This window comes from Caretta caretta, chromosome 7, assembly GCF_965140235.1.
Source record: "Caretta caretta isolate rCarCar2 chromosome 7, rCarCar1.hap1, whole genome shotgun sequence".
In the NCBI taxonomy this organism is placed as follows: domain Eukaryota; kingdom Metazoa; phylum Chordata; order Testudines; family Cheloniidae; genus Caretta; species Caretta caretta.
Genome location: NC_134212.1, coordinates 33,494,751 through 33,520,989, shown reverse-complemented (window position 1 = coordinate 33,520,989; position 26,239 = coordinate 33,494,751). Strand labels below are relative to the sequence as shown.

The 26,239-nt window shown below is 59.6% G+C and overlaps 2 protein-coding genes across 4 annotated transcripts in view; both read left to right on the top strand.

Annotated features, from left to right (window-relative positions):
• The first annotated feature begins 1,607 nt into the window (after window positions 1–1,607).
• Window positions 1,608–5,743, top strand: FAM89B (family with sequence similarity 89 member B). Its single transcript, XM_048857586.2, has 2 exons — window positions 1,608–2,859; window positions 4,974–5,743. The coding sequence occupies exons 1-2, from the start codon at window positions 2,605–2,607 to the stop codon at window positions 5,256–5,258; spliced, it is 540 nt and encodes a 179-aa protein (XP_048713543.1). The 5' UTR covers window positions 1,608–2,604; the 3' UTR covers window positions 5,259–5,743.
• A 3,147-nt stretch (window positions 5,744–8,890) lies between these two features.
• Window positions 8,891–26,239, top strand: part of EHBP1L1 (EH domain binding protein 1 like 1) — a 30,230-nt gene continuing 12,881 nt past the window's right edge. The window contains exons 1-12 of one of the 3 annotated variants that reach the window (XM_075130456.1): window positions 8,891–9,201; window positions 9,568–9,795; window positions 14,859–14,916; window positions 15,083–15,178; window positions 15,665–15,718; window positions 17,089–17,267; window positions 17,958–18,109; window positions 18,735–18,848; window positions 19,126–19,516; window positions 20,416–23,239; window positions 23,955–24,127; window positions 24,358–24,406. In XM_075130456.1, coding sequence (XP_074986557.1) covers window positions 9,692–9,795; window positions 14,859–14,916; window positions 15,083–15,178; window positions 15,665–15,718; window positions 17,089–17,267; window positions 17,958–18,109; window positions 18,735–18,848; window positions 19,126–19,516; window positions 20,416–23,239; window positions 23,955–24,127; window positions 24,358–24,406 — 4,194 coding nt within the window. In that variant the 5' untranslated portion in view covers window positions 8,891–9,201; window positions 9,568–9,691. The remainder of the gene's footprint in view (window positions 9,202–9,567; window positions 9,796–14,858; window positions 14,917–15,082; window positions 15,179–15,664; window positions 15,719–17,088; window positions 17,268–17,957; window positions 18,110–18,734; window positions 18,849–19,125; window positions 19,517–20,415; window positions 23,240–23,954; window positions 24,128–24,357; window positions 24,407–26,239) is intronic. The other 2 variants (XM_075130457.1, XM_075130458.1) reach the window with 2 other exon arrangements.

The window sequence follows — 26,239 nt, the reverse complement described above, 5'->3', positions numbered from 1 at the left end:
GTGGTTTTAAGCAATGAGTGAGGTGGCCGCACCTCAGTAATGGGAGAGAGACCCCTGTGTAAACATCCTTTCTGCCCCATTCTAGAGTCAGCCACACCTCAGCACCAGGCAAGCGACCCCTGTATAGAACAGCCCCCACCCTAGAGTCTGCTGCATCTCAGTACCAGGCAGAAGGGATTTCAGGTCAGGTCAGGCCATTGTCATGCCCAGTGTGTAACCCCCGGCCATACACCTTGACCTGTGGCCTGAGATGTGGGCATTGAAATTGACTGAGATCTGATCGTGAAAAGGGGAACACACCGTTCAATGAGCTTTTTCTCTGCTCTTTGTGATTCCTTAGTGCAGATTCCCAGACTGGTTATTAAGGCGAGTCATCAGCCTCCTTCTGAATTGTTTTTGTTGAATTGTCACCGTTACATATATTGTATTTGTATGAATTGTCACCGCTACCCTCTTCCCAGCACCACAACCCTAATTCCAGCCCAGTGTGTGTGGGGGGGGGGCGGTTGGAGAGTGAGCTCACCCTGCAGAATACCTGGAATGGCGTGGGACCCCCACCCCATCAGCCAGACCTCACACACACCGCATGTGCAAGGTCAGGGGCAGAGTGATGCACTGTTCAGAAGGGCATCCCCCATCCGATACCGAATACAACCATGTCCAGTTTTGTCTCAGTACCAGATGGGGGACAAACCACCCAAAAAGGGGACTGCCCAGTTCAAAGGCAGATGTGTGGCCTCCCTGCGCTGCAGCGAAGGCTCCCTTACCATAGCTGGACTCAGCTCCCTGCTCTGCTCCAGCTGTTGCCACCTGGTGCACAGGGTCGCAATGCCACTCAGGTGTGGCCAAGTGCTGCCCAGACCCTGACTGGGGGAGAGGGGAGCATTGGTCCGAGCACTCCCGAGAGTCTGGCTGAGAGTGGGGGGCCCCACTTCAGGCCAGGTGCTGCCCAGACCACCACTGAGAGCGGGGGGCCCCCATCGGGCTGGGTGCTGTCCAGGCTGAGATTGGGCACCCCTTTGGGCTGGGCACTGTACAGTGAGAGACAATCCTGCTCCCCAAGAGGTTACAGTCAAAGCAGCCAAAGTAAGGATTATATTGCTATGTGACATGGGAAACGGACCAAGGGGCAAAGGGCCTTGACCAAGGTCACACTGCAGGTCAGTGCCAGAGCCAGGGATAGAACCCAGGAGTTCTGACCCCCATCACTGCCCCTGCTCTCAGCCCGGAGTTCCCTTCCAGAGCTAGGAATGGAACCCAGGAGTCCTGGCTATCAGTTGGATGGGGGGGAGGGGCGGGGGTAGCAGGCTGGATGGGCCCAAGCGTCTGAGCCGGGGAGGAATCAGCTTTTGGGTTTGGGACATGTCCGATCTGTCCCCTCCCCCCAGCCCTGCTGCTAGCTGGGGCCGTTGTTTTTCTCCAGCTAAGCGGCTTTCCCCACCCCAGGCGTCTGGCCAGAGGATTAGCATCCTAGGGCCAGCCTTCCCTGACGATGGGCCCCACCGCAGCCCTGGAAAGAGCCTGTTGTTGGAGGCAGGGGGGGAATCTCATCGCATAGTCCTGTCCCCCGCCCCACCCCCAACCCCCGGAGGAGCCAGGGGCCTGTTTGCCCTCAGGAAAGGGTCTCCCTGTGCCCCAGCCGCTGTTGCCCCTTTAAGCGCGCGGCAGCCTGCCCCCTTTTGGGAAGGGGGGCCTGGAAGGACCAGGTGGGGTGTGGTAGCGGCAGGCAGAGCAAACAAAGGGAGACCGGCGCCGGGAGAGCCGGCTCGGGGGCACGGATTAGGGGGCCCGCCAGCTGTTGTCAGGCTGCCACGCCCCCTCTGCCGGCCCGTCTCCGGGCCTGGGTGGGGATCCGGATTCCGGCCTCCCCGCGCCGCCGGGAGTGTGGCTGGCCGGCGTCCGCACCCCTCCGCCTGAGAAGTCTTTCTCTCTCCCTCCATCCACCCCTGGCCGCGCCCCCCCGCGGCCCCGCACAGGCGGGGGCCGGGGCCGGGAGCCCGCGGAACAAAGGCAGCAGGAAGAGACCCGATGGAAAAGTAGCGAGCCGGGAAGCGGAGGAGCGCGGATGGCCGCGGGAGGCGCCTGCGCCGCAGGGGCAGGAGGCTCGAAGATGAGCTGCCCTGAGATCCTGGGTTAGCCGAGGGTGGTGTTGAGCAGGGGCTCGGGATGACCCGGCCGGCCCTTTCCTAGCCCCCCGGGGTGGGGCGGTGAGGCCAGCATGCCCCCGGCCGCCCTGAGCTGCTAGGTCAGCCTTGGTCTGCACTCGGCGCTGCAGGGGCGGGCTGGCGGAGCGGGGAATCGGCCCGTTAGAGAGCTGCAGGGGAACAGGCACGTTCCCGAGGGCAGACGGCCCCCGGGCAGGGGCTGCTGGCCGCCAGGACGGTCCTACTGGGGCATAGTTAGCTCGGTTCTGGCTGACCCCTCGCAGACATTGTTTGGGAGCCTAGTAAAAGAGCCCTGTCCCCGACCCCGGAGAATCAGGCTTTGGAAGGGGACAGAAAGGGAGATTCCTGTATAACCCAGTGTGGCCCAGACACACCTCTGCCATTGGCTGGGCTTATTTCCCTAGGAGCTCTTTCTTTCTTTCCCCGTCTCCTGTCCACGATGAACGGCCTCCAGCCACCCCAGGACTGCCTGGGAGGCAATGTCTGCTCCATCGAAGGGCTCCCCCCACTTCCCAAGGGCCTCAGCGGGATCCTCAACTCCAGTGGTGGCTCGTGGCGTGAGATTGAGAAAGTGTACAGCAAGAAGACACGGATCCAGGACGACCTGAGCAAGTCACGGGTGGCCTCTGAGAAGCTGCTGCGGAGCAAACCGGCCAACCTGGACTCGGCGCTGGCCATGCTGCGCAAGGAGATGGTAACTGCGCCCCTGCCCCCCATAGCACAGCCTCTCCCATGTGGCACAGCCCCTCTGCCCTCCCACGAGGTTCCCTCGGCCTCCGATGCTCCCCTTAGCCGGGGTGGGCCTGCTGGGGTCCCTGGGGCAGCAGGCAGTGTGTATACATGTTTGGGGGAGGGGGAAGACTTGCCTCCCAGAGCTCGGGACCTTTGTGGGGCTGGGGGATTTCGCCATGTCTCACTGCGAGTCTCACCATTTTCGGTGTTGCTCTAGAAGCCCCGGGCAGGGAATTGTGGGAGAGTTGCCAGCTCTCTTTGATTAGCCCTTGTCCACACCCCAAAGCTGTCCTGCTCAAACAGCTCTGGGCTAAAGTACAGCAATGCCTACTAGTGTGGATGCAGCTATCATGGGATAAAGATGCTAATCCCAGGATAGCTATTCCTGATTGAGAAGGGGACTAAACAAAACTAGGCTAAGGCACCTTTATCCCAGTATCACTGCAGCCACGCTAGGTATTGTCCTCCTACAGCTCTACGGGTGTAAAATCACACACACCCCAACTGACACGGTTGCACCCTGACAAACAACACCAGCTAGTGTCTAGCTCTTCTTTCCTAGGGAAAAGCTGGAGAATGTGGCTAAGCTACAGCTGTCCCCCTACGCCCACCGCAGGGCTCCAAGGCAGCAAGCAAAGAAATAGGACCCATGATTATATATTCGGGGACAGGGAGTGTCTGGCTTACAATTTTTCAACTGCTTGGAGTTGGCATGACTGAATGTGATTGGCACCGGGGTCAAAGTGTCTCTGATTGTGGTTGTGTCCATGTGCATGTGTAACTCTGTGTTGGTGTCTCTGTATGTGTAGGTGGAGGGAGCATATACAACAGCATGCATGTGGGTATTGTGGTGTGTGTGTATTGCAAATATCTAGCACGTGGGGGGTGCAGACAGGTGCATGTTTGTGTACCTGTGTGTGAAGCATTGTGTTGGGTCTGGGCTCAAATGCACGTGTGTCTGTGTGAACGTCCATGCTGTGTATAAAGTGTGTTCTGTACATATGGTGGATATTCTCTGGCCTGTGCTATACAGGAGGTCAGACCAGCTGATCTAATGATCCCTTCTGGCCTTGAAAGCTTCATCTCTGTGTAATTAGTAGTAGTAGTAAAATGAGGTTGTGAGGGGCCTAATGGAGGTTGCCCCATTGAAGACAAGTTGAGGGAGGCCAGGCTGCATTGGCATAGACATGTCCAGTGGGGACCCCCAAAGATATATTGGTAGGATGGCCCTTACAATGATTGTGAAGAGAAGACGGCCCAGGGGGAAGCCAAAGACTTGGGACATCATATACATATTAGCCAAGATGGCCAGGGATGCAACCCCTCACTCTGGGTGTCCCTAACCCTCGGACAGCCAGAAGCTGGGACTGGACAACAGGGGATGGATCACTCTGTAATTGCCCTGTTTTGTTCATTCCATCTGAAACATCTGTCACCAGCCATTGTCGGAAGACAGGGTACTGGGCTAGATGGACCATTGGTCTGACCCTTTATGGCCATTATGTTCTTATGACATGGACCAGATATAAGCAGAACTTAGAGAGATCAGTTTGCACAACAGCCAGTTGTATGATCATGGGGTTTGGAAGAAGAAGGCTGTAAAGGTCACCAACCCCGGATAAGGAAGTAGCAAGAAGGAAGAAGAGGAAGAGTACTAGCATGTAGGAGCCCTCATCATGGAGCAGGCCCCCATTGCGCTAGGCATTGTACAAACCCAGATGAAAGCGCGTGTGCACCCACACTGCCATGCTGTTGTGAATGTGCACTGTGTTCATGGAATAAAGGTGTGGTGATAACTGTGTGTAAGGCCCTGACACTCATTAAATAGTGCACACATGCTGTGAGTGTCTATAGGTATGAGAACACACACACAGCGCAGGTCTCATTCCTCCCAGCAGGGGACAGCAGAGACAGCCACACTGTTGGTGGGGTGGAATAGCAGGCAGCTGAGGTGTGGACTGAGTCACTGGCTGAGCCGTGAGGCTGTGGGTTGGGACTGAGCCTGAGGGGTACCAGGGAGCCATGAGAAGGAACAGACCCAACTGTGACAGACCCTCCCGGTCCCTATCCCCCCAGGTGGGCCTGCGCCAGCTGGACATGTCCCTGCTGTGCCAGCTGTGGTCGCTGTACGAGTCGATCCAGGAGTACAAGGGGCTGTTCCAGGACATGTCGTCGTCCCTGCACTCCGAGGGCTCCTACGCTGCTGAGAACGGCTTCTCTGATGAGGACGATGAGTTTGAGGTGGAGCCACCGGGCCCCGACGTGCGCAAGGAGACCCCACTGCTGGGCCGGCTCAGCCTGCCTCAGCCCCAGAACTCCCGTGACCAGTGGCTGCAGGACTCCTTCCACATCACCATCTGAGCCCCACGGCCACCACAGCCTCACCCCCTTTGGACGTAGTAGAATGTGTAGCTGGGAGCGCCCTACAGCATCCCCTGCTGGGAGAGACCAGGGCTGGCGTAGCCTGGCCCTCCCTCTGCAGCCAGCGCTTGCTTCTGCCCTGCTCACTACAGCCCCCCCTGCTGGGAGAGACCAGGGCTGGAGTATCTGGGATCTACAGCCAGCACACCTGCCCCGCTCCCTATAGCGCCCCATGTGGGGAGAGGCTGGGGCAGTGCATTTTCTGGCATTGCTGTGGGTAGGATCATGTTAGCAGTTTTTAGTGCCTCAGCCATGAGCCAAAAATGGCCACTTTAAAGATATTTAAAAAAAAAAATTAAAAACATTTGACACATAGGGGAAAAAAAACCAAACCCTTCCAGAAGTGAGAGAGGTGAAATGTAATATATACAGCATGTTGGGGCTCGAACCCCACCACAGCTGTGGAATAAATCCTCAGAAACTGACTCGGCCGTGTATTATTCCAGTACCTAGGAGTGGGAGTCAGGACTTGGGAAAATAACTACAGCATTTGTGTCGGACCCACTGGAATTCTAGTTTTGTCCCCACACCCTCACTGGCCCCACAGGGTAACTGACAGGACCAAGAGTTACCTGGTCCCCGTTCCAATTGCCAGCTGGGCCCATTGAAGACTGCAGGAGGGGAGGGGGATGGAGGACCGATCTCAGCAGCTGGGGAGGAGAGTGACATGGGGAGCACAGGGCAAGGGGGGTCATGGAGGGGTCCTGGCAGTGGGGGAGGAGGGCGGCATAGGGCAAGCAGCCCAATGGGAGGGGTCCCAGCAGTGTGGGAGGAACATGGGGAGACAGACTCCAAACCATGGTTTCATCTTTCCTTGTCATGGTGTGATTTTGGGGCTCATCTTGTGGTGTTTGAATGTTCGGGGTTGGTGACACCATGTTCTCCCCAAAAAACCCAGCGGTTGCTCCTGCCCCACCTGCTTGGGGACAGAAGGGCAGGGGTGTTGAACCTGGCAGGCTCTGTGCACTGTTTAATTTGTAATGAAAGAGATGCCAGGGCTCAAGCAATCTTTTTACTTTCATAACTGACATGGCAAGCCCAGAGGTGCCAGGGCTAGGAACAGTCAAGCCCAGAGGTCCTGGGGCTAGGAACTGCCAAGCCCAGAGGCTGAGCCCTGGCAAAAACTGTCTTGGAGAGAATTCTTGCAGGGACTGTTCATGGCCAGCAGGCGGGGCCATGGGTCTGAATTTCGACCTCCAGGGAGATGGGCTCATGGTTCCATTAGCAGGATGTGGGGGGTGGAGGAATCCTATCCCTCCAGGCCCAGCCAATCTTGGTGTCCATCCCCCCCTGGCTGATTGAGGGGACACTGGGGTCCCTGAACCCTCAGGCCCAAGCCGTGTCCAGCTCAGGTCAGCAGGATCCCCACACACAGTGGCCTTGCCAGCCCCACTTCCTCCTATTCTCACCCAGCAGCTCTGACAGGAAGCCCCCTGCAGGGGGGAGGGGGGGCAATTCTGTGGGCCTGTTATCCTTAGCCCCTCCCCATCCCACTCCAGGGAGGGAGCCGGGCCTCACAGCAGGGCCTGGGCCTGGCTGGACTGTGGACAATACATCCTACCCCAACCCTTCTCCCAGCTGCAGGGCAGCTGAGTGGTCTAAATTATACCAACTCTACAGCTCTGGGAGCATGATGGGGTCTAGTGGGTGGACTGGGAGCCAGGACTCCTGGGTTCTAGTCTCACCTCTAGGAGCACAGTGTGGGGCTGGGGGTCAGCTTTCTACTCCTCGTTTGCTTATTTTTTTTGCCCCAAATGAGTCCAGAGACCTCCGCAGGCTCCAGGACTCCCATGGCTGAGTGCCCTTGGAGCACACAGTGCACCAGTCTGTTCGTCTGCCCTGCCCCCTGTGCCCCCCTAGGGTTCAGCAGTGTGTTCTGCAGCTGCCCATCCCTGCTCTGCTGTCAGCCCCCAGGTTTGTGCCCCCTACACCAGAATTGGAGGGTGGGGTGGGTAGAGGCAGACTGGGAAGGAGCTGCCAGTTCTTCCCAAACTGACAGCCCATCCCCTCTCGCCCTTCCTTCCCAGGTGGGGTGTGCATGGCTAGAGGAGCCCAGGAGCCCACAGATCGCTCAGTGCTTGGCAAGAGAAACCACAATGGAAAGGGTCTGGGTGGGTTTGGGAGTGCATCCGTTGGGCTGTCGGACAGGAGTGAGGGGCAGCAGCAGGGCTTGGGGGAAGGCCCAGGGCTGGGGTAGCAGGGGCCTGTGCGACAAGAGTGAGGACCAAGATGTGACACCCTGGTTCAGATGCAGATTCTGGTGAGTAAACTTTGAGGTGGGGACTGGTGATTCAGCCGTTAAGTCAGAGGCAGCTGGTTTTGTATGGGGCAGCGGGGACACAGGGTTGATGGGGGCATTGCCCCCCGCTCCACACACACACGCTTTGGAATGGTCATGTCAACCCCTGGGGCGGGGTGGGGGGCATGGAAGGGCTCATCCCATATCCAGATCTGTGTTTGGAGCGTGGCAGGAGTCCAGGATGGGGCACACGAGCTCACCATCAACCGCCCCTGGCTGTCCAGATGCCCTGAGACGCGTGACACACACACAAGTGACAGGCAGACGTGTGGCCACAGGCTTGTGCACCCACCTGTGGCCATGCGTGAGTAACCGCAGGGGAGCCAGGGGGAGGCCTATGGGCTTGTGGCTTGTGTGTGTGTGACCCTGCCGGGCAGGGATCCTTGTGCCAACACCTGTGCTGGTGTATGCACATTTGCAGGAGGCTGCGTGTGGCAGGAGGCCCCTGCCCGGGGCTGGGGGAACTGGCTGCTCTCTGGGCCTGGCAGGCCGTTTCTAAATTTGGGGTGGTGAATTTTCCACCCCAGAGCGCAGGCGGCTCCGATGCCAGGACCCAGCTCGGCTTACTGGGTATTTATACCCGCTGAGCCCACGGACAGCTATGTGAGCAGGGGGGTGGGGGTGGGGTTCTGTGGGGGAGGGGCAGGGGGGTTGGGCTGGGAAAGTTACAGGGAGAGGGAGAGTCTGTCTCCAGTCTAGTCTCACTTGTGACCCCCTGTTGTGATCCTCTCCCCCCACTCATGCTGTGTCACCTCCCCTGCCTCATCCCCCCCAGGACTGAGATAACCTAGTTCCTCAGTGAAGTAATGATGGGGGGGCACATATTGGGGGGGTGTCCAGAGAAGGTGGCATAGGAGTGCAGTGGGACTCTTTTAACCAACCTCAGATCTATTTACCCCTTCTCCCACCCCCACAAGACCTGTGCCCCACAACTGTGAATCCCTGACTGTTGGGGGGGCAGCTGCTGTCCATCTCCCAGGCTGCCCCCCATCTGCACCTCCCCCACACCATCAACCCCCCACTCTTCCCGTCCCCCCTCACTACCCCCACTCTTTCCCCATCCCCTCCATTTAGCCCCCTCCCCTTCTCCCCATATACCCCCACCCCCAATGTCAGAGCTCTCCCTTACCCCCCAGACGTGCCTGGGCTAAAGCGACCACCCTGGTGGGTCGCATTTCCAGTAAGGGCCCCATTTACCCCCAGCCCCGCCCTGCCCCCCACCCCTGCTCCCTGGCTGGGGGGAGCCGGGCTTGCGCCTGTCTCTACTTCTCCTTTCGCCCCCTTCTGCTTCTAGTTTCGTCTCCGCGCGAACTTCCTGCGCGGGGCGAGCTCGGCCCAGCCCGGCCCAGCGCTCACCCCCGGCACCCCGAGTCCCGGGGAGGGGCGTGCGGGATCCAGGAAGCGCAGACACGGCCGGCCGACAGGCGCTGGCAGCCTGGCACGGCTCCCTCGGCCCCTCGTTCTCTCGCAGTCGCCGGAGTTTCCCTTCTCTCCCTGTCGGGCTCGGACACGGGAACCGAGTTGGAACTGACCCGCCCGGCGTCTGGCCCGGGGGCAGAGAGCGGGACCGGGGAGACACCGGAGGTGAGAGCCAAGATCGGGGTGTGCGGGCCGGGGGGCAGAGCCAAGAACACCCTCAGGGATTGGGGTGTCGGGGGCACCCAAGCCCCCCACGGGAGGGGGGAGAGTCCATCCCTCCAGGAATCGGGTGTCCGGGGGGAGCCCAGCCCCCCCCATGTGTCGGGGGGGAGCCCAGCCTCCCAGAGATCGGAGTGTCCGGGGGCAGCGCAGCCCCCTTAGGGATCGGGGTGTCCGGGGGGAGAGCCAAGCGCCCCCCAGGGGATCGGGGTGTCCGGGAGGTGAATCAACCCACCCGTGATTTTTCGGGAAGCCCCTTTGGCTCAGTGCCCGCATCCAAGCCGCCGCCGCTCGGGTGTCGTTTTCCGGCAGCCTCGGGGTCTGGGACTATGGGCATCGAGGGGCATCGGCCGGGGCCGCGGAGGCAGCCGTGACCTGAGAGGCGCCTGGCCCGGCTCGGCCGGGGGCTGCTCCGCGGGACCCCCCACGAGCCGCGATGAGCTCCGCGTGGAAGAGACTCCAGCGCGTGGGCAAACGCGCCTCCAAGTTTCACTTCGTGGCCTGTTACCAGGAGCTGATGGTGGAGTGCACCAAGAAATGGTGAGTGGGGCCAGCCCCGCCCTGGGGCAGACACAGTCCGGCTCGCAGCCAGCCTGGAGTGGGGCACAGGTGGGCACGGGGACCCCAGGATATTTAATGGGGCAGAGGTGCGCATGGGGGGGACCCCAGTATATCTAAGGAACAGAGGTTGGCTCGGGGTACCCCAGTATATCTAAGGGGGAGATTAGGGATGGGAGGATGAGGGGCTGTGTCCCCTGGAGCATTGGGGGGGGGTTGTCACAGGGAGAGCGAAGCTCTTCTCAGCCTCTTCTTTTTGTTTATTAATATGAGTTACTTAATCAAGGAGATTTAAGGAGGGGGCCAGGTACCTCTGGCAGGGATGGAATTAACTCTTTCTCTACTGACAGTCCCCAATGGGGGGACAGTTCAGCCATACACCAGGGTGGGGGGGAAGGCATTCACTTGTTTCACTCTGGGAAGGGTTTCCCCCTCTATTTTAGCCATAGGAAGGGAGCCCCCAAATACTGTTGGGAGGGGTGACTGAATGAGAGAAGTCCAGGTTGTTGTCATGGGGGGGCTGTCAAGTCTGGGCTGGAAGATGGGACACCTCCATCCCCAGTCATGGTGAGGAAAGGGGTCAATCCCCACACTCCAGTTTACAGTGGTTGAGACTTCCCCCTCCTCCTCTGCCCCCATGTTGCTGCTTCCACCCCAATGCTCCCCATTTCCAAATCTCCCCCCCCCAAACTCCTGCTGAGCCAAGCACCCCTAGCAGCTCCTGGGTCAGAGGGGGGTGCCCTGGGGCTGGCCTCTGCACAGAGGTGTAAGGAGGCTTGGTTGTTGTGGAGCTGGGAAGGGTGTTTGTAGATTTGATGGGGCAGGGGCAAAGTCTAAGGGTCCAGCCCGCTGTGAGGCTTGGTCGATGCAGACTGGCCCCTCAGGCCCAAGTGGAGAACCAGCCAGGGGTCTCCCCCACCATGCCATCTGTGGAGGTGTGCCCCTGTCCATGCAGGGCTTGTGGAGGAGGTAAAATCTAGAGCTGAACCTAGGACTTCGAGACTGGCAGGAGGTAGGGGGGGTCTCTCCAGAATGGGGGGCAAAGCAGAAGAATCGAGACCATGCTCTAGAACACAGGGATTGGCAGAAGGTGGGTGTCTCTCGAGGCCTGGAGGAGGGGCTGGGGCAGGAGGAATCTAGAACGTGCACTAGACCATGGGAAGTGACAGGTGGTGGTAGGGTTCCTCTAGGATTGGGATAGGGCTGGAGTCTAGAGCATGCTCTAGAACATGGAGATGGGGGAATCTCGTCATTTCCTGTTTTGGCGGGTGAAGGGGGTGGCTAGATCTGGAGACATCCTCTGTGATTTAGGGGGAACCTAGAAGTGGAAAGATCCCCGTCTCTCAAGTTCTGGACCACACTCCAGTTTACAGTGGTTGAGTCTCTGGACCATCTCCATGGAAATGGGAGGAGCCAGCGGGGGAGGGAGCTCTTGGGATTTTTTTAAACTAAAATGACCTTAAAAGGGATTCATGGAAAAATGATAAATATTTAGTGACAGCAGCTAAAAATAGAAACAGGAGGGAGTGGGGAGGGAGGGTAGGGGACCTGGGGTGCAGGGGAGAGAGGCAGAGAGACTGTAGGAAGAGTGGGCCTGTAGGGGGTGGGCAGGATAAAGGCTTCTCTGTGGAATTAGATATGGGGCCCTTGCAGAGCAGAAGTGTCCCAACAGGGTTCCCCAGGCCCTTCCCCTTCCCTTCAAATCCCCGCCCTCAAACGCTCCTTCCCCCTCTCTATGGTTCCTCCGCACAATCTCTCTCCCTCAGGGGCTCCTCCCCCTTTCCCATATGCCCCTCCCCTTTCCTCATTGTCCCTCCTCTTCTCCCCATGACCCCTCCCTGTTCTCCCACCCCACCCTTCATGCTTCCTCTCCCACCTCTCCTGTTGCTATGTCCCAGGGATTTCCCCCACCCCAGTCCCTGGATGGGGCCCAAAGCCCCAACCCATCTCTCCCCAGCCTTCCTGCCCCCTGGGCTCTGGCTGCCCCAATCCAGGTCTGTGGAGGAGTTAGGGGGTATCAAGTTTCCCAGCAAGACACCAATTTAGCTCAGCACCTGCATAGATGCTCTGATCTCCGACCCCCTCCTGAAAGAGCTAAATTTAGCCCCTTGGCCACAAGTCCAGGAGGGAGGAAGGTGCTTGTAAACTGGCCCAGGTCTCAGAGCACTTCACCTGGCCAGGGGCTCGGGGCTGGAGTTGCAGGGGGCTACAGGTTGAGAGTGAGGAGTATTGGCAGCTGGGAGGGGAAGCCCAGAGCTGGGATAGCGTGGGGCTGTGGGCCAGGAGGAGTGAGGGACACCAGCCAAGCTGGAGGCGGGGGAGCCCAGGGCTGGGCTAGCAGGGGGCTGTGGGCCGGGAGCGAGGGACACCGGCAGAACTGTAGGTGGGGGAAGCCAGAGCTGGGTTGCAGCTGAGCTGTGGCGGGGCTGTAAGCGGGGACTGAGGATTTGCTACAAGCTGCGTGTGTTTATATTTCCACCTCATACAAGAGCTAAGAATACCCTGCAATGGTCAATGTTGTGACAGTGCCGGGATGGGGGAGGGGTGCCTCCTGGGTGTCCTGGCAGGGCTCAGACATTCTGGCGAGCAGGAGGTTAAGAAACTCCTGGTTGTGAAGGTGCCAGGCTGGATGGGCCCTTGGGGCTGCTCTGGGGCTGCCCGCTGATCTTGGGAGAGTGACGTCTGTGGGTTGAAGGTGAAGGGCCTTGGCTGAGACTCTGGGAGAGGGGGGACCCTGGGAATCAGTGACAGCATCGGGGTGGGGGAGCGAGGCCATGACTGACACAGGCAGATGGGGAGCTGACCTATAGACGCCATAGCATTGCAGGCCAGCCCGACCCCTCTGGGAGCCCAGGGCTGGGATAGGAAGGGGCTGCAGGTCAGGACTGAGGGGCACCGGCAGAGCTGGGGGGGGGGGAGCCCTGGGGCTGTGTGGTGGATGTGGGGGAGGCTAGGCCCTGATCACTTGTATCCACCTGCTGTCAGGATGTTCCCAGCTTTTTTTCATGGTGTGAATGGTGATTCTGGGGGGTGGACTGTGTAAATAAACAGGGTGAGCTGTCATTAACCTCACCCATCTGGTCAGAAATCCCCCCCCAGCCATTGCGTCCCTGCCCCCCCTCAGCTCACAGTCAGCTAGAGCAGCAGTGACACCCCCCACTCAGCCAGCCACTGACCTGTGGCCAGAAACTCCCTGTACAGCTGGTGAGTCGAACGCCATGTCCAGTCGGCAGTGCTCCCATGTGATAAACCCACTGGCAGCCAGTGCCCTCCTCTACAGCTGGGCAGTACCCCACCTTAATAGCCCCTGTGACCCACCCCAGAGGCAGCTGCATCTGAGCCCTGGGTGGGGGATCCTCGGATAAACAGCCCCATGCCCTTCCCCAGAGGTGGGTGCATCTCAGACTGGAGCATAGGAGCTGCAGAGGAGTTGAGATAACCTCACATACAAGTATGCTTTGGAAGTGCGTCCCAGCCAGTCGGGGCTGGGCTGCATACGCAGAGTTTCCAGAACATCCCTTTGGAGGAACAAGAAGCCTTCAGCTCTTCCCTCGTGCCTTCGAGCCAGGAATTCCAGCCTTTACAGCCTGTAATGAATTATACAACTTTGCAGCCCTGTCTGCATCCCTGCTAGGGAGTTAGCAAACTGGGACACACACACAATCACCCAAGGTTGTGCAAAGGATCTGTGGCACAGCCAGTAATGGAACCCAGGAGTCCTGATTCTCAGTCCCTCTCTCCCCTTGCTCTAACCCTCCAGACCACTCTCCTCCCAGAGTTGGGGATAGCACCAGGATTCCTGACACCCCCCCAACTCCCTACAATGCCTGCGGCTCTGCAGGGCTTGGGGCGCAAGAGTGCAAGCACCAGCCGGCCCCACCCCAGGGTCTGGCCCACATGGCTGTGAAAGATACAGAGCAAAATGTCTCAGATCCAGACGCTCTGATGTCAAGGGGTGAAGCAGAGGCATTGGGTAGGGGAGGAGGAGGTGCCCAGCACCTCTCAAGGACTATGACACAGGCCTCAGACTCCTGGCCCAGACAGTGGCCTGCAGGGAGAGCAGGGCTGGGATCCCCACACCCCTTGGCGAAGTGAGCCATGGCGTTCACGCTTCCTGAGTAAACACCCTGTCTGCCGTGCCCCGGCAAACACAGCTTCTCAGATCTACAGAGTGACTCACTGGTTTGTACCATGCTAGGGCTGGCTGCGCCTGCTCCTACCTGGACCCGGGAGACTGGGCAGCAGGGAGCAGGGTGGGGGCTCTGTGGGGGCTCTCTCCCCTGGCAGTCACTGCTGACCCCAATGCCCCAGTGTGGTGCTGTACAGCAGGGGGTGCATGCCCCTTGCAGTCACTGCTGATCCCAATGCCTCAGTGTATTTTTCTCTCCAGGCTCCTTCCTCCAATCCTTATCTCTTTCTGCCCCAGTGTCTCTCACTGCGTGTGGGGCGAGCAGGGGGTTCAGGCTGGGCCATACCCGCCCAGCGGCCAGGCGGGGGAAGATAAAAACCCTCCCCACCCAGCTCTGCAATGTGCTGCTCTCTGGGCAGCCCAAACTGGGAGCAGTGTTCTAACCTCTAGCCCCCACGCCCGTTTCAGAGCTGGGGTAGAACCCAGGAGTCCTGGCTCCCAGCCCCTCCTGAGCTAACCCACTGGTGACCACTCCCCTCCCCGAGGTAGAACCCAAGTGTCCTGACTTTTGCTCTAACCAGGGGGGTTACTGGATGGAGGGGGACATTGGTCAGATCTGGGGGGCAGGAAGTGTGGGATATTGGGTTAGAAGGGCTTCTACTTCTAGGGACTGGGCAAGGAGTGGGAGAGTCAGTGAAGCTGCATAAAGGGGGGCAGTTCTGGGGATTGGCAGAGGGGTGAGGAGGGAAGATTCTCCATGGGGGTAGTGAGGGGCAGATGGTGGGGCTGGGACCTGGGTCACCTGCTACCCTGATCCCAATGGGAAGGGTTGTGGGGAGGGTCCTCGGGAGTTTAGCTGCTCTTCCTCCCCTCCCCTCCTAATTTGTTCATTCATTCCCTCCCTCTCGCCTCACAGGCAGCCAGACAAGCTGATTGTGGTTTGGACCAGGAGGAACCGACGTGTCTGCTCCAAGGTGGGTGGATTCAGGATCCCCTCTCTGTAGGGGGGCCAGCTCTGCTGCAGCCCCATGGTGGGGGGACTGACTGGCTCAGGGGGCGGAGGGGGGGGAAGGGAATGTGACACGTGGCTGTTCCCCATGGGGGCATGAGCTCTGATCTGGCTGTGTGTGTGTTCTGCAGGCTCACAGCTGGCAGCCGGGGATCAAGAATCCGTACCGGGGGATGGTCGTGTGGATGGTGCCGGAGAATGTGGATATAATGGTGACGCTGTACCGGGTATGGCAGCTGCCGCTCGCACAAGCACGCCATCGCCCTGTTGCGCATGCACGCTCATGCACTCCTTTGCACTAACACGTGTATTCTGACACTGGCCTACACACTCGGCACAGCACTCGCACCAGCAACAAACGGCTCTTACCCAGATGTGCGGCTCTTCTGTGGTTGTGCCAGGGTTTGCACAAAAGCACTGGGGCGTGCTCCCTGGCTCACGGTTACACACCAACTCACAGCCTCCCGTGCACTGCTGTGCCTGTCCGCTCCTCTGCGTACCTGTGGGTGCACATTGGGCACTCACACTTGCAGTCACACACCCATCCGCACACTGCTGCGTGCAGTCTCGTGGGGCTGGCACGCGCTCAGGCCTCCCTTTGTACGATCCCGACAACACACACACACTGGCACCCTTGCGTACAACTCCCCCCATGCCCCAGTGCAACAAACAGTGCAAAGCCCCTCTCACCTTCTGCCTTATCCCCTCCACAGGACCCCCACGTGGAGGAGTATGAAGACAAGGAATGGACGTTTGTGATTGAGAACGTACGTCCAGGGAGAACCAGAGTGCGGTAACTCAGGGCTGGATGACAGTGGCCAGCCAGGACATGGGATCTTCCATCGCAAAGCCATGCAGGGCTGTCAAGTGCAGCTGCCTCTGGGGTGGTGTGACGCTTCCCAGGGCGCTAAGGCTAGGAGGCACCTTGTCACCTCCTGTCCTTAGTGTGAGGGACTCTTGTTTGTGCCTATCGGGGCCCAACTCCAGCAGCCACAGGCAGCACAAGTGTCCCCCAGGCCGATGCTGTCCCTCTGCAGGCTAGCAACCGGCCTGTTCCAGCCACCAGCCCTGCAAACGTCTCTCTGGAGTGCCCAGCCCCTGCTCCGCTGGATACTCTCAGGGTTCATTGATATGCTGCTCCCAGGGGTACAGGACGCCCCAGCTGAGATCACCTCTCCGGGTAACATAGCACTCAGCCATGCGCCCAGTGAAAGCAGGCGTCAGTTTAATTAACAAAGACTAGACCTCTAGAAGTAGCAAGTGAAGGTGTAGGGAACAAACCGCAACTTTCAATAAACTCATAACTTGCCTTCTCGAGCCTAGACTTACCTAACAAGTCACTTTCCTGTCTAATGAAGAGTAGCTCCCCCAAAGTCTTCCTCCCAGTGCGTAACAGCCAGGCTGGCTGTGCCCCTCTGCTCAATAAGAGGATACCCCTGGCTGCTTGTCTTTCCCTGGCTGCATCTTCCTTGCAGAGTTTAGCAAACTTTTGATTAGCTTCAGGCGTAGTAATGCTAATAGGGTATCCGCTGGGAGCCATGCAGGATGTGCCGCACACAGGAGCAGGCAGGGGAGAAGCGTCAATTGCCTCCCACTGTTTGTCACCTTTGGGTGACCAGCCCCAGTTCCCAGACCTTAAGAACATAATTGTTATTGTAGATATACAGCTCCTGAAGTATTATCTGTATGTACATTTTGCAATGGTTATGACAACCAGTGGGCTACTGGCTTTCAGTAGAGACTTTGCCTGCCACCCTTTGGTGAATTATTGTGCATGTACCAGACCCAAGGGATTTCTGTAGCCCCAAGCACCCCCTCTGTGCCCTCTCCCAGTTGGCTCCAAGAGCTTACTAGGTCACAGGAGGAACACAGCAGCCGTTTAACAGCACATAGTCTGTAAAGGGGACAGTGTAGCTGAGGGAAAAATGGGAAATCAGGATTCCTGGGTTCTATCCCCATCTGTAACATGGCAGTGGTGTCTAGTGGTTAGAGTGAACGGGGCCTGGGAGTCAGGACTCCTGGGTTCTCTCCCCAGCTGTGGGAGTGGAGTGGGGTCTAGTGGTTTTAGGGTAAGGGAGGCTGGGAGTCAGGACTCTCCTCTCGCCCCCTGCTCACAGTGCTCACTCCCTCTTCCCAGGAGTCCAAGGGGCACCGGAAGGTGCTGGCCTCGGCCGATGTTAACCTGCAGCGCTTTGCCCGCCCCACGCCTGCCCAGGCCGAGTTGAAGCTGAAGCTGAAGCCGCGTTCGGTCAAGGTGGTAGCTGCCACGCTGCAGCTCACGCTGTCCTGCGTCTTCCTGCGCGAGGGCAAAGCCACGTGAGTTCTGTCAATAAAGTGGGGCTTACAGAAACAGGCCTGTCTGGGAACAGCAGTGTCCCTTGGCGGGATGGGGTGGGACAGGAAGGGGCTCTGGCTTGCACTTCCCTCTCCATGCTGCTCCGGCACGGGGGGCAGCATGGGGGCTTGGCCCAAGGAAGGGCTGGGCAAAGAGCAAAAGACTTGACTGAGGATGAGTGCTCTTGGTGACCATCTTGGTGCAGGCAGATGGCTGCCTGAGAGCGACTATCTTGGCATGGCTGCAGGGGAAGAAGGTGGCTTAGGCAGTCATCTTGGCATGAGCGAGGAGGGCGGCAGAGGGCAGCCATCTTGGTTAGAGGGTCTCTCCGGGCAGCCACGTTGGCACCACTGTTGAGGAAGAGGCTGGTTTAGAGAGGTCACCTTGGCAGTTTTTAATAGCAGGACGCCCTGCCACTAGCCACAGCTGATGCATCGTTTAAACAGTCCCCTCCCCTGCCAGTAAGGGCCACAGAGGCAGGGGTGGGGCTGCCCTCGCCCGTGGCTTAGGAAAGCCCCGTGTTTCCAGAGAGACGGTGCGAATGGTTGCAAGGGTCACACCAGGCTGGAGGGGGAAGGGAAATGGGGCTGCACCATCCCACCTTACCGTGACCCCCCTGCCCTGTGGCCCCACAGAGGGTTCCCCCCCTTACGCCGTGCCTTGCCCCTCAGGGACGAGGACATGCAGAGCCTGGCCAGCCTCATGAGCGTCAAACCCAGCGACATTGGCAACCTGGATGACTTTGCTGACAGCGACGAGGACGACGAGGCAGCCAGGAGGGTGCGGCAAGAGGATGGGAGTGGCCAGGGCACAGCGCCAACAGGTGGGACCAGCCAGCCAGTCCTGAGCCCTCACCCCCATCAGCCCTGCCGGTGCCCCTCACTCCCAACCCGCAGCCACCTGCTATGCCAGCCCTGGGCACACCCACATCCAGCTCTGCCAGTGCCCCTCAGTCCTGTCCCACAGCCCCCTGCTTTCCCACCCTGGTCCATTCGTAATTGCAGTTTGCCTTGGTTGCTGTTTGGTGGGGTTCCCTCGGCTCCACTATTGCTGTGGCTCCTGATAGTAGCGTCTAGTGTCTCTTTGCCTTCCAGCAGGGGGCGCTCTCTAGGCTTCTCTTTGCTGGGGAGCAGTGACTGAGGTCCCGTCTGTCCCCTGGGATTGACGGCTCTGTCCCCACTCCCCGGGGCAACTGTGCTGTCTTGGCGTTAGTCATTCTCTCTCTCTCTCTCTCTCTCCTGTCTGTCTCCACCACTTTTTGGCTGTCCATCTGTGTCCCGCACTGTAGGTTTCATTCAGACCATATTGCTGGGCTATTTCACAGGTAGGACCATCCCGCCAAGTGGGGTTCGGGGCAGGTGGGGTGCAGAGTAGGCAGCAAACCGCTACATCTCTCTCTCTTTCTCTCCCTGCCTCCTTCCACATTCCCTCACTCCTCCCGTCCCCAGACACATCACGAGAGCTCAATACTCTTGCTGAGGAAGAGGAGAATCCCTCGGCCCCGGGGACCAGCAGGGCAGCAGCTGGAAGAGCAACCTCCTATGGGATGCCCCGGGAGGCAGGTAAGTCAAAAGTGGGTGCAAGAGTCCTGGGCTGGGCACCAGGACTCCTGGGTTCTGTCTGGGAGGGATGTGGGGTCTAGTGGTTAGAACAGCAGGGGCTGGGAGTCAGGACCCCTGGGTTCTAGCCCAGCTCTGGGAAGGGAGTGGGGTCTAGTGACCTGAGAAGAGGGGGAATCAACTCCCCCAGGGCAGGGATATGGGGAGGTGCTGTATAGCTGTCACCCACTTCCATTGCCCCCAGTCTCTGACTCCTGGGATCCTCTCCCCTCTCCTGCAGGCTCTGCCAAGGAGGAAACCATCCAAGTGGCCGACACCCCAGATGCCCCCCTGAGGGACACCCCACACCCAGCCCTGGAGCTGGTCCTACAGGGAGCAGCACCCTCCCCTCCCCCAGAGCTGATGGGGGCACCCCCAGTAAGTGGTGCAGGCCAGGCCGGGAGGGCTGGGCAGAACATGGCAGCCGGTGGGAACCCAATGGGAGCTGCGGGGGCTGTGGAACCAGGTGCTAAGGGGGAGACAGGGGCCCAAGCCCCGGATCAGGCCCACAAGCCAGGCACAGGCCCCTCGCAGGAGACGGGACGACGTGGTGGCAACCCCAGGGCTGAAGAGGAGGAGAAAGCAGCAGCCTTGATGAAGCGGCCGGCATCAGGGAGTGACACCAAGGGCAGGTGAGTCTGGAGCCCTGGCTTCTATCCTGGCTCTGGGAGGGGCGTGGGGTCTAGTGGTTAGAGCAGGGGTCTGAGAGCCAGGACTCCTGCATTCTATCCTGGCTCTGGGAGGGAGGGGGGTCCAGTGATTGGAAGTAGGGGGCAGGGGGGCTCGGAGGATGTCGCTGTGGTGGGAAAAGGTTAGTGCCTAGCTGCTTATGGATAAACCCAGCTACCCAGGGTTGGTTTTGCTTCTGCCTTCAGGAGGTCTGACAGTCCCCTCCCCTCCCCTCCCCTCCCCCGCTTAGGGAAGAGTGCGTGTTCAAACCCAAGGCGGAAGCCGCACTTCTCCTGCCCAGGAAGGGAGCTGCAGGCCAGGCTGCCAGCTCTGCCCCTTCCAGGGGGTGGGGGAAGGGACGCAGCTGGCTCTGCAGGAAACTGCTGTTCCCTACTGAGCCCAGTAGATTAACAAAGGAGGAAGTTTGGGGGGTGGGGCAGGGAATGGGACATGGGGCCTGTCCCCTCTAGGGGGCGCTGTCTGTGATCTGGCCCCATGGTGAGGGATGGGCTGGCTTGGAATATCCCAAAACTGCTCATCTGTGCTGAGGAACTCCTGTGTTTAGGGGACATTTTCAATATTCCAAGTGGAGTGTAGAGAGAGTGGGGTCTAGTGGGTTAGAGTGGGGGGGCTGGATGCTAGGACTCCTGGGTTCCATCCCTGGATCTGGGGGGTGGGGTGGTTAGAGCAGAGGGGTTCAGGGAGCCAGGATGCCTGGTGTCTGTTCCTGGGCCTTTCAGTCCCCATGCTGAGAAGATTGGGCTCATTGTCAAGTTGGGAGGATGAGAAATCCCCCCAGGAGGCAGCTCTGCCCTCGTGATGAGACCGACTCCCCTTCTGTCCCCTTTGTCCCTCCCTGCAGGCCCAGTGACATCTGGATGCCCCGGGCGGAGAGCCCTGTCCCTGCCCCACGGCATAAGAAACCTCTCCTGCCGGAACCCGCTGCGCCCACAGCTCCACCCCCTGAGGTACCCTCCACAAGGAGACGCCGATGGGAAGGTGCCAAGCCGCCTCCCTCCCAGCTCAAAGTGGGAGCAGCGAAGTCAGTGCAGGGCCCTCGACCTGCAACCTCTCTGCCTGTGCCGGTGGTGCCCACCAGGGCCCGGCAGCCCCGGCCTAGGTCAGCAGAACTGCCAGCTCGGCCGAAGCCACTGCCCCGGCCCCGGAGGGACAGGCGGGCCCGTTCGGCATCTCCAGGCGTCTCTGTAGTAATGTACCTCGATGAGGATGCACCAGGACCTGCCGTTGTTGCTGGGGAGGGCATCAGCCTGGCCAGGAGCGGCCGGGGGCCGGGTGTGCCCTCGGCTGCTGCGCTGCTGGCTGTGTCGTCTGTGGTGGGGCTGCCCCCAGTGCCGTGGGGCAGGCAGGGAGAGGAGGCGAAGGCAGCAACAGATGCTACTGGTTGGCCAAGCATCGGGGGTGCTGTTGCTCCTGCAGTGATGCCCCTCAGTGAGGAACAGGGAAGGGCGACAAGAGAGGGTCCCAGGGGGGCATCCCATCTGGAGATGCTGACAGCAGATGGGGCAGCCGGGAAGGATGCTGGGGGAGCTGCTGTGCAGGGGGGGCCAGGAGGTGCAGCCTCTCTGGTGGGCCCCCCCAAGCCGTGGAGGTATCAGTTGGATGATGTGGTGGGAGAGGATGCTGAGGGGGCATCCAGAGGGGTGATGGAGGCAATCCCAGGCCAGTTGGAGAGGGGCAGGCCGGAGGAGCCCGCGGAAGGGGAGAACCACAGGGCAGACAGGAAGGCACGTGGGGGCGCAGCTCAGAGCGCAGCAGAAGTTGTGCCCTCGCTGGAAGGGCACAGAACAGAGCTGGTGGCACAGGAGGATTCTGGGCGAGGATTCTGGCCAAGCCCAGCACCAGACCCGGCTCCCGCAGTGATGGCCCCCAAGCTGGAGCAGCGCAGGGCAGCAGGAGAGAGACCCAGGACAGCATCCCAGCCAGAAAGGCCGGGAGCAGAAAGGGCAGCTTGGAAGGACACTGCAGGGGCTGCTGTGCAGGGGGGGGCAGGCGATACACCCTCTTTGATGCCCCCCCCCAAGCCATGGAGGTGTCGGTCGGAGGACGTGGTGGGACAGGGTGCTGCGGAGGTCCCCAGCAGTGTGATGAAGGCAGGAGCAGGAGATGGACTGTGGGGGACAATCCCAGCCTGGCCAGAGTGGGGCAGGCTGGAAGGGGCAGGGGGAGAGGCGGCTGGCAAGCCGGGTGGTGGTGCTGGGCACTCAGTAACAGCAGACACCTCGCCTGTGGAGGCCCCAGCCCAGCTGGAGAGAGGCAGGCTGGAGGAGGCAGGGGGAGAGGAGGCCAGCAGGCCAGATGGAGGTGCGGCAGGGAGAGAGGTGGCCGGCAGGCCGGGCGGAGGTGCGGCAGGGGGAGAGGCGGCCGGCAGGCCGGGCGGAGGTGCGGCAGGGGGAGAGGCGGCCGGCAGGCCGTGTGGAGGTGCGGCAGTGGGAGAGGCGGCCAGCAGGCCGTGTGGAGGTGCGGCAGGGGGAGAGGCGGCCGGCAGGCCGTGTGGAGGTGCGGCAGGGGGAGAGGCGGCCGGCAGTCCGGGCGGAGGTGCGGCAGGGGGAGAGGCGGCCGGCAGGCCGGACGGAGGTGCGGCAGGGGGAGAGGCGGCCGGCAGGCCGGACGGAGGTGCGGCAGGGGGAGAGGTGGCCGGCAGGCCGGACGGAGGTGCGGCAGGGGGAGAGGCGGCCGGCAGGCCAGGCGGAGGTGCGGCAGGGGGAGAGGCGGCCGGCAGGCCGGGCGGAGGTGCGGCAGGGGGAGAGGCGGCCGGCAGGCCGTGTGGAGGTGCGGCAGGGGGAGAGGCGGCCGGCAGGCCGGGCGGAGGTGCGGCAGGGGGAGAGGCGGCCGGCAGGCCGGGCGGAGGTGCGGCAGGGGGAGAGGCGGCCGGCAGGCCGTGTGGAGGTGCGGCAGGGGGAGAGGCGGCCGGCAGGCCGGGCGGAGGTGCGGCAGGGGGAGAGGCGGCCAGCAGGCCGGGCGGAGGTGCGGCAGGGGGAGAGGTGGCCAGCAGGCCGTGTGGAGGTGCGGCAGGGGGAGAGGCGGCCAGCAGGCCGTGTGGAGGTGCGGCAGGGGGAGAGGCGGCCGGCAGGCCGGGCGGAGGTGCGGCAGGGGGAGAAGCGGCCGGAAGACCGTGTGGAGGTGTGGTGCAGTCAGTAACAATGGACGCCCCATCTCTGGAGGCCTCTGCCCGGCTGGAGGGTGCCATGGAGAGCCCAGGAGCCAATGGTAGAGTGCCCGGGGGTGCCACCCCCAGCACAGTTGAGCCCCTGCTGGAGAGGGCTGGGCCAGAGGAGGCAGCTGGTTCCAGAGAGCATGGTGTGGCTGTGGGCTCCCTGCCCAGCAAGGAGGATGCCAGTGGGACAAGGCCCCCGCTGGAGACATGGCAGTCAGGGCTCTGCACAAACAAGCTGGGCAGCCGCACCGCCCCAGGAAGGAGCAGCAGACAGGCTGCAGCCCTCGCACTGATGCCCCCCCAGGATGTGCCCATCCTGGGCCCCCCGTCCCCCTTCGCTGAGTCTTACGTCTCACAGTGCCGCTTCACCCTGAGCCTCCCGCCCACCCGCCCTGCCCAGGAGAAGAGTGCCAGCCCATCATCCAGCGAGGGGACCCAGGCGTCCGGGCGGGAGCCATCTCCCCCGCCCTGCGGCGCTGCCCAGGATAGCGTAGGGCAGGAGGCGGCCCAGGTAGGGACAGCGAATGCTTGTGCCCCCCAGCCCTGCCAGCTGCCATGGCTGCCTGCCCGCCCTTGCTTCCAACTAATCCTATGGGCTCTGTGTGTGTGCGGGGAGCGGTGGCTGTGGAAGGACAGACAGACCCCCCAGCATTGCTACAGGGATAAAACCTTTAATTGGGGTGTGTGGAGGGGATAAAACTCATAATGGGCTAACTGCCTCCTCCCCTTTAATCGGGGTTGGGGATAACACCTGGAGATGGATCCCCAGGGCCCACAGTCCCCTCACTAACCGCCTCCACCTCGCTGTGTGGCCCACAGACCCCTGCGCTGCATCTGGCTTGCTCACTGTGCTGCATGGGGGTGGCTGGATCCCAGCTGCTAGTGAGCCCTGGGTCAAGCCCAGCCAGGAGAACACCCTTGCCTAGCAGGGGGAAGGGGAGGGTGTAACAGTCAGGACTTGGCTGGGTCTTTGTCCCATACAGCCCCAGCCCTTCACCCCTGGCTGCCATGAGCCAAGGGGGTGGCTTGGTGCCTGTGGGTGTGGGGGATCCATAATCATGGGGGAGGTGACGCGTGGTAGTGGTGGGGTTATGCAGGCAGGAGAATGGGGGAGCCAGGTGGGCAGTATGGCTGGCCAGTGCTGGTGTGGGGGTGCTTTGCCTGGTGTGGGGTGATCCAGCACCTCCCCCACCCATATCCCACCCCATCCCCTGTTTATCTCCTAGGAGGAGCCCCCAGCAACCAGCCCAGGCTTGGTCAGCTGCAGCCAGTCGCTGCTGGAATGGTGCCAAAAAGTCACAGCTGGCTACCGGGGCGTCCGGGTCACCAACTTCACCACCTCCTGGCGCAACGGGCTAGCGTTCTGCGCCATCCTGCACCATTTCCATCCCGAGAACATGTGAGTCCTGGGACTGAGGGGCAGTGCGGGGAGCCAGGGGCTGAGATAGCAGGGGGCTGCAGGTCAGGATTGAGGGGCACCGGGAGACATGTGTGTTGGGGGGGAGGCTATGTCTTGGTATGGAGGGGGGCGTGTCTCTGAGAGGCAAGGCGGGGTGGGGTGGGGACTCAAGAGACCCCATTCACTAAGCAGGATCTATCTTTGTTATGTCTGTCTGCCCCCCCCTCCAGCAATTATGAGACCCTGGACCCGCTCGCTATCAAAGAGAATAACAAGCTGGTAAGTTGGGGACCCCGGCAGGTGGTGGGGAAGGACACTGTAAGAACATAAGACTGGTGATACTGGCTCAGCCCAGTGATCCATCTAGCCCAGTGTCCTGTCTTCCAACAGTGACTGGTGCCAGATGCTTCAGAGGGAATGACCAGAACAGGACAATTTACCAAGTGGTCCCTCCTGTGTTCAGTCCCAGCTTCTGGTTGTTGGAGACTTAGGGACACCCAGAGCACGGGGTAGCCTCCCTCACCATCTTGGCTAATAGCTGTTGAGGGACCTGTCCTCCATCGGCTTATCAAATTCTTTTTGAGTCCAGTTATACTTTTGGCTTTCACAGCATCCCCTGGCAATGTGTTTCACAGGGTGACTGTGTGTTGCGTGAAGAAGTTCTTTCTTGTATTTCTTTTAAACCTGCAGTCTATTGATTTCATTGCGTGACCTAGCCCCCTCCAACCCTTATGGGAAGGGGTAATTAACACGCCCTTATTCACTTTGTCCACACCAGTCATGACTTTATAGACCTCTCTCATGCCTCCTTAGTTGTCTCTGTTCAAAACTGAACTGTCCCAGTCTTTTTAATCTCTCCTCAGATGGAAGCTGGTCCATCCCCCTCATCATTTTTGTTGCATTTCTCTGTACCTTTTCCAATTCTAATATTTTTTTTGAGCTGGGGTGAAGAGAACTGCACGCAGTATTCAAGGGGTGGGCGTACTATGGATTTATATAGAGGCATTATGCTATTTTCTGTCTCATTATTTATCCCTTTCCTAATGATTCCCAACATTCGTGAGTTTTTTTGACTGCTGCTGCACATTGGCAGATGTTTTCAGAGAACTCTCCACAATGACTCCAAGATCTCTTTCGTAAATGGTAACAGCTAATTTAGTAGATTGTATGTATAGCGAGGATTATGTTTTCCAGTGTGCATTACTTTGCATTTATCAACATTGAATTTCATCTGCCATTTTGTTGCCCAGACACCCATTTTTGTGAGATCCCTTTGTAGCTCTTTGGAGTTTGCTTTGGGCTTAACTATCTTGAGTAATTTTATATTGTCAACAATCTTTACTAGTCTCACTGGTTACCCCCTTTTCCAGATTATTTATGAATATGTTGAACAGATTCTTGGGGGACCCCACTGTGACAGGATCCCCGGGGTGCAGCCTGGGACTGTGGAACCGCTGTGTCCCCTGAACTCTCCACAGCTGGGCTGTCTCTCACAATGCTTTGCTAGTGACCAGCAGCAAACCCCTCCAGGCGCTGTGATCACTCAGCGCAATCGCATGTGGAACCCCACACCCAGCTAGATTGCATGAATGCTCCCAGAGCCGCTCATGAATTACACAGAGAAAGGCACCAGTGCCAAATCCCTCCAGCTCTCAGCACTGTACCCCAGGAATATACCGTCTTGCACTGCTCAAGGTGAGCAGTGCAGATTTATTAATTGGTTCACCACTTCATCAATGGAAAGTGGATCTACACCAGCCTTTGCAACACCTGAGCAGATTTACCAAATACTTCATACAAACTCGCCAGTAAAGATAAACAGTAAAACAAATTTATTGACTGCAAAAGATAGACTGGTTTCAGAGGAACAGCCGTGTTAGTCTGTATTCGCAAAAAGAAAAGGAGTACTTGTGGCACCTTAGAGACTAACCAATTTATTTGAGCATACGCTTTCGTGAGCTACAGATCACTTCATCGGATGCATACTGTGGAAACTGCAGAAGACATTATATACACAGAGACCATGAAACAATACCTCCTCCCACCCCACTCTCCTGCTGGTAATAGCTTATCTAAAGTGATCATCAAGTTGGGCCATTTCCAGCACAAATC

What these genes read in the sequence shown, in the direction of transcription:
- FAM89B (XM_048857586.2), top strand. Translation starts at nt 2,605, where the DNA reads ATGAACGGCCTCCAGCCACCCCAGGACTGCCTGGGAGGCAATGTCTGC. An exon ending in CCATGCTGCGCAAGGAGATG is followed by an intron (nt 2,860 to 4,973) that starts GTAACTGCGCCC and finishes CTATCCCCCCAG; the next exon opens with GTGGGCCTGCGCCAGCTGGA.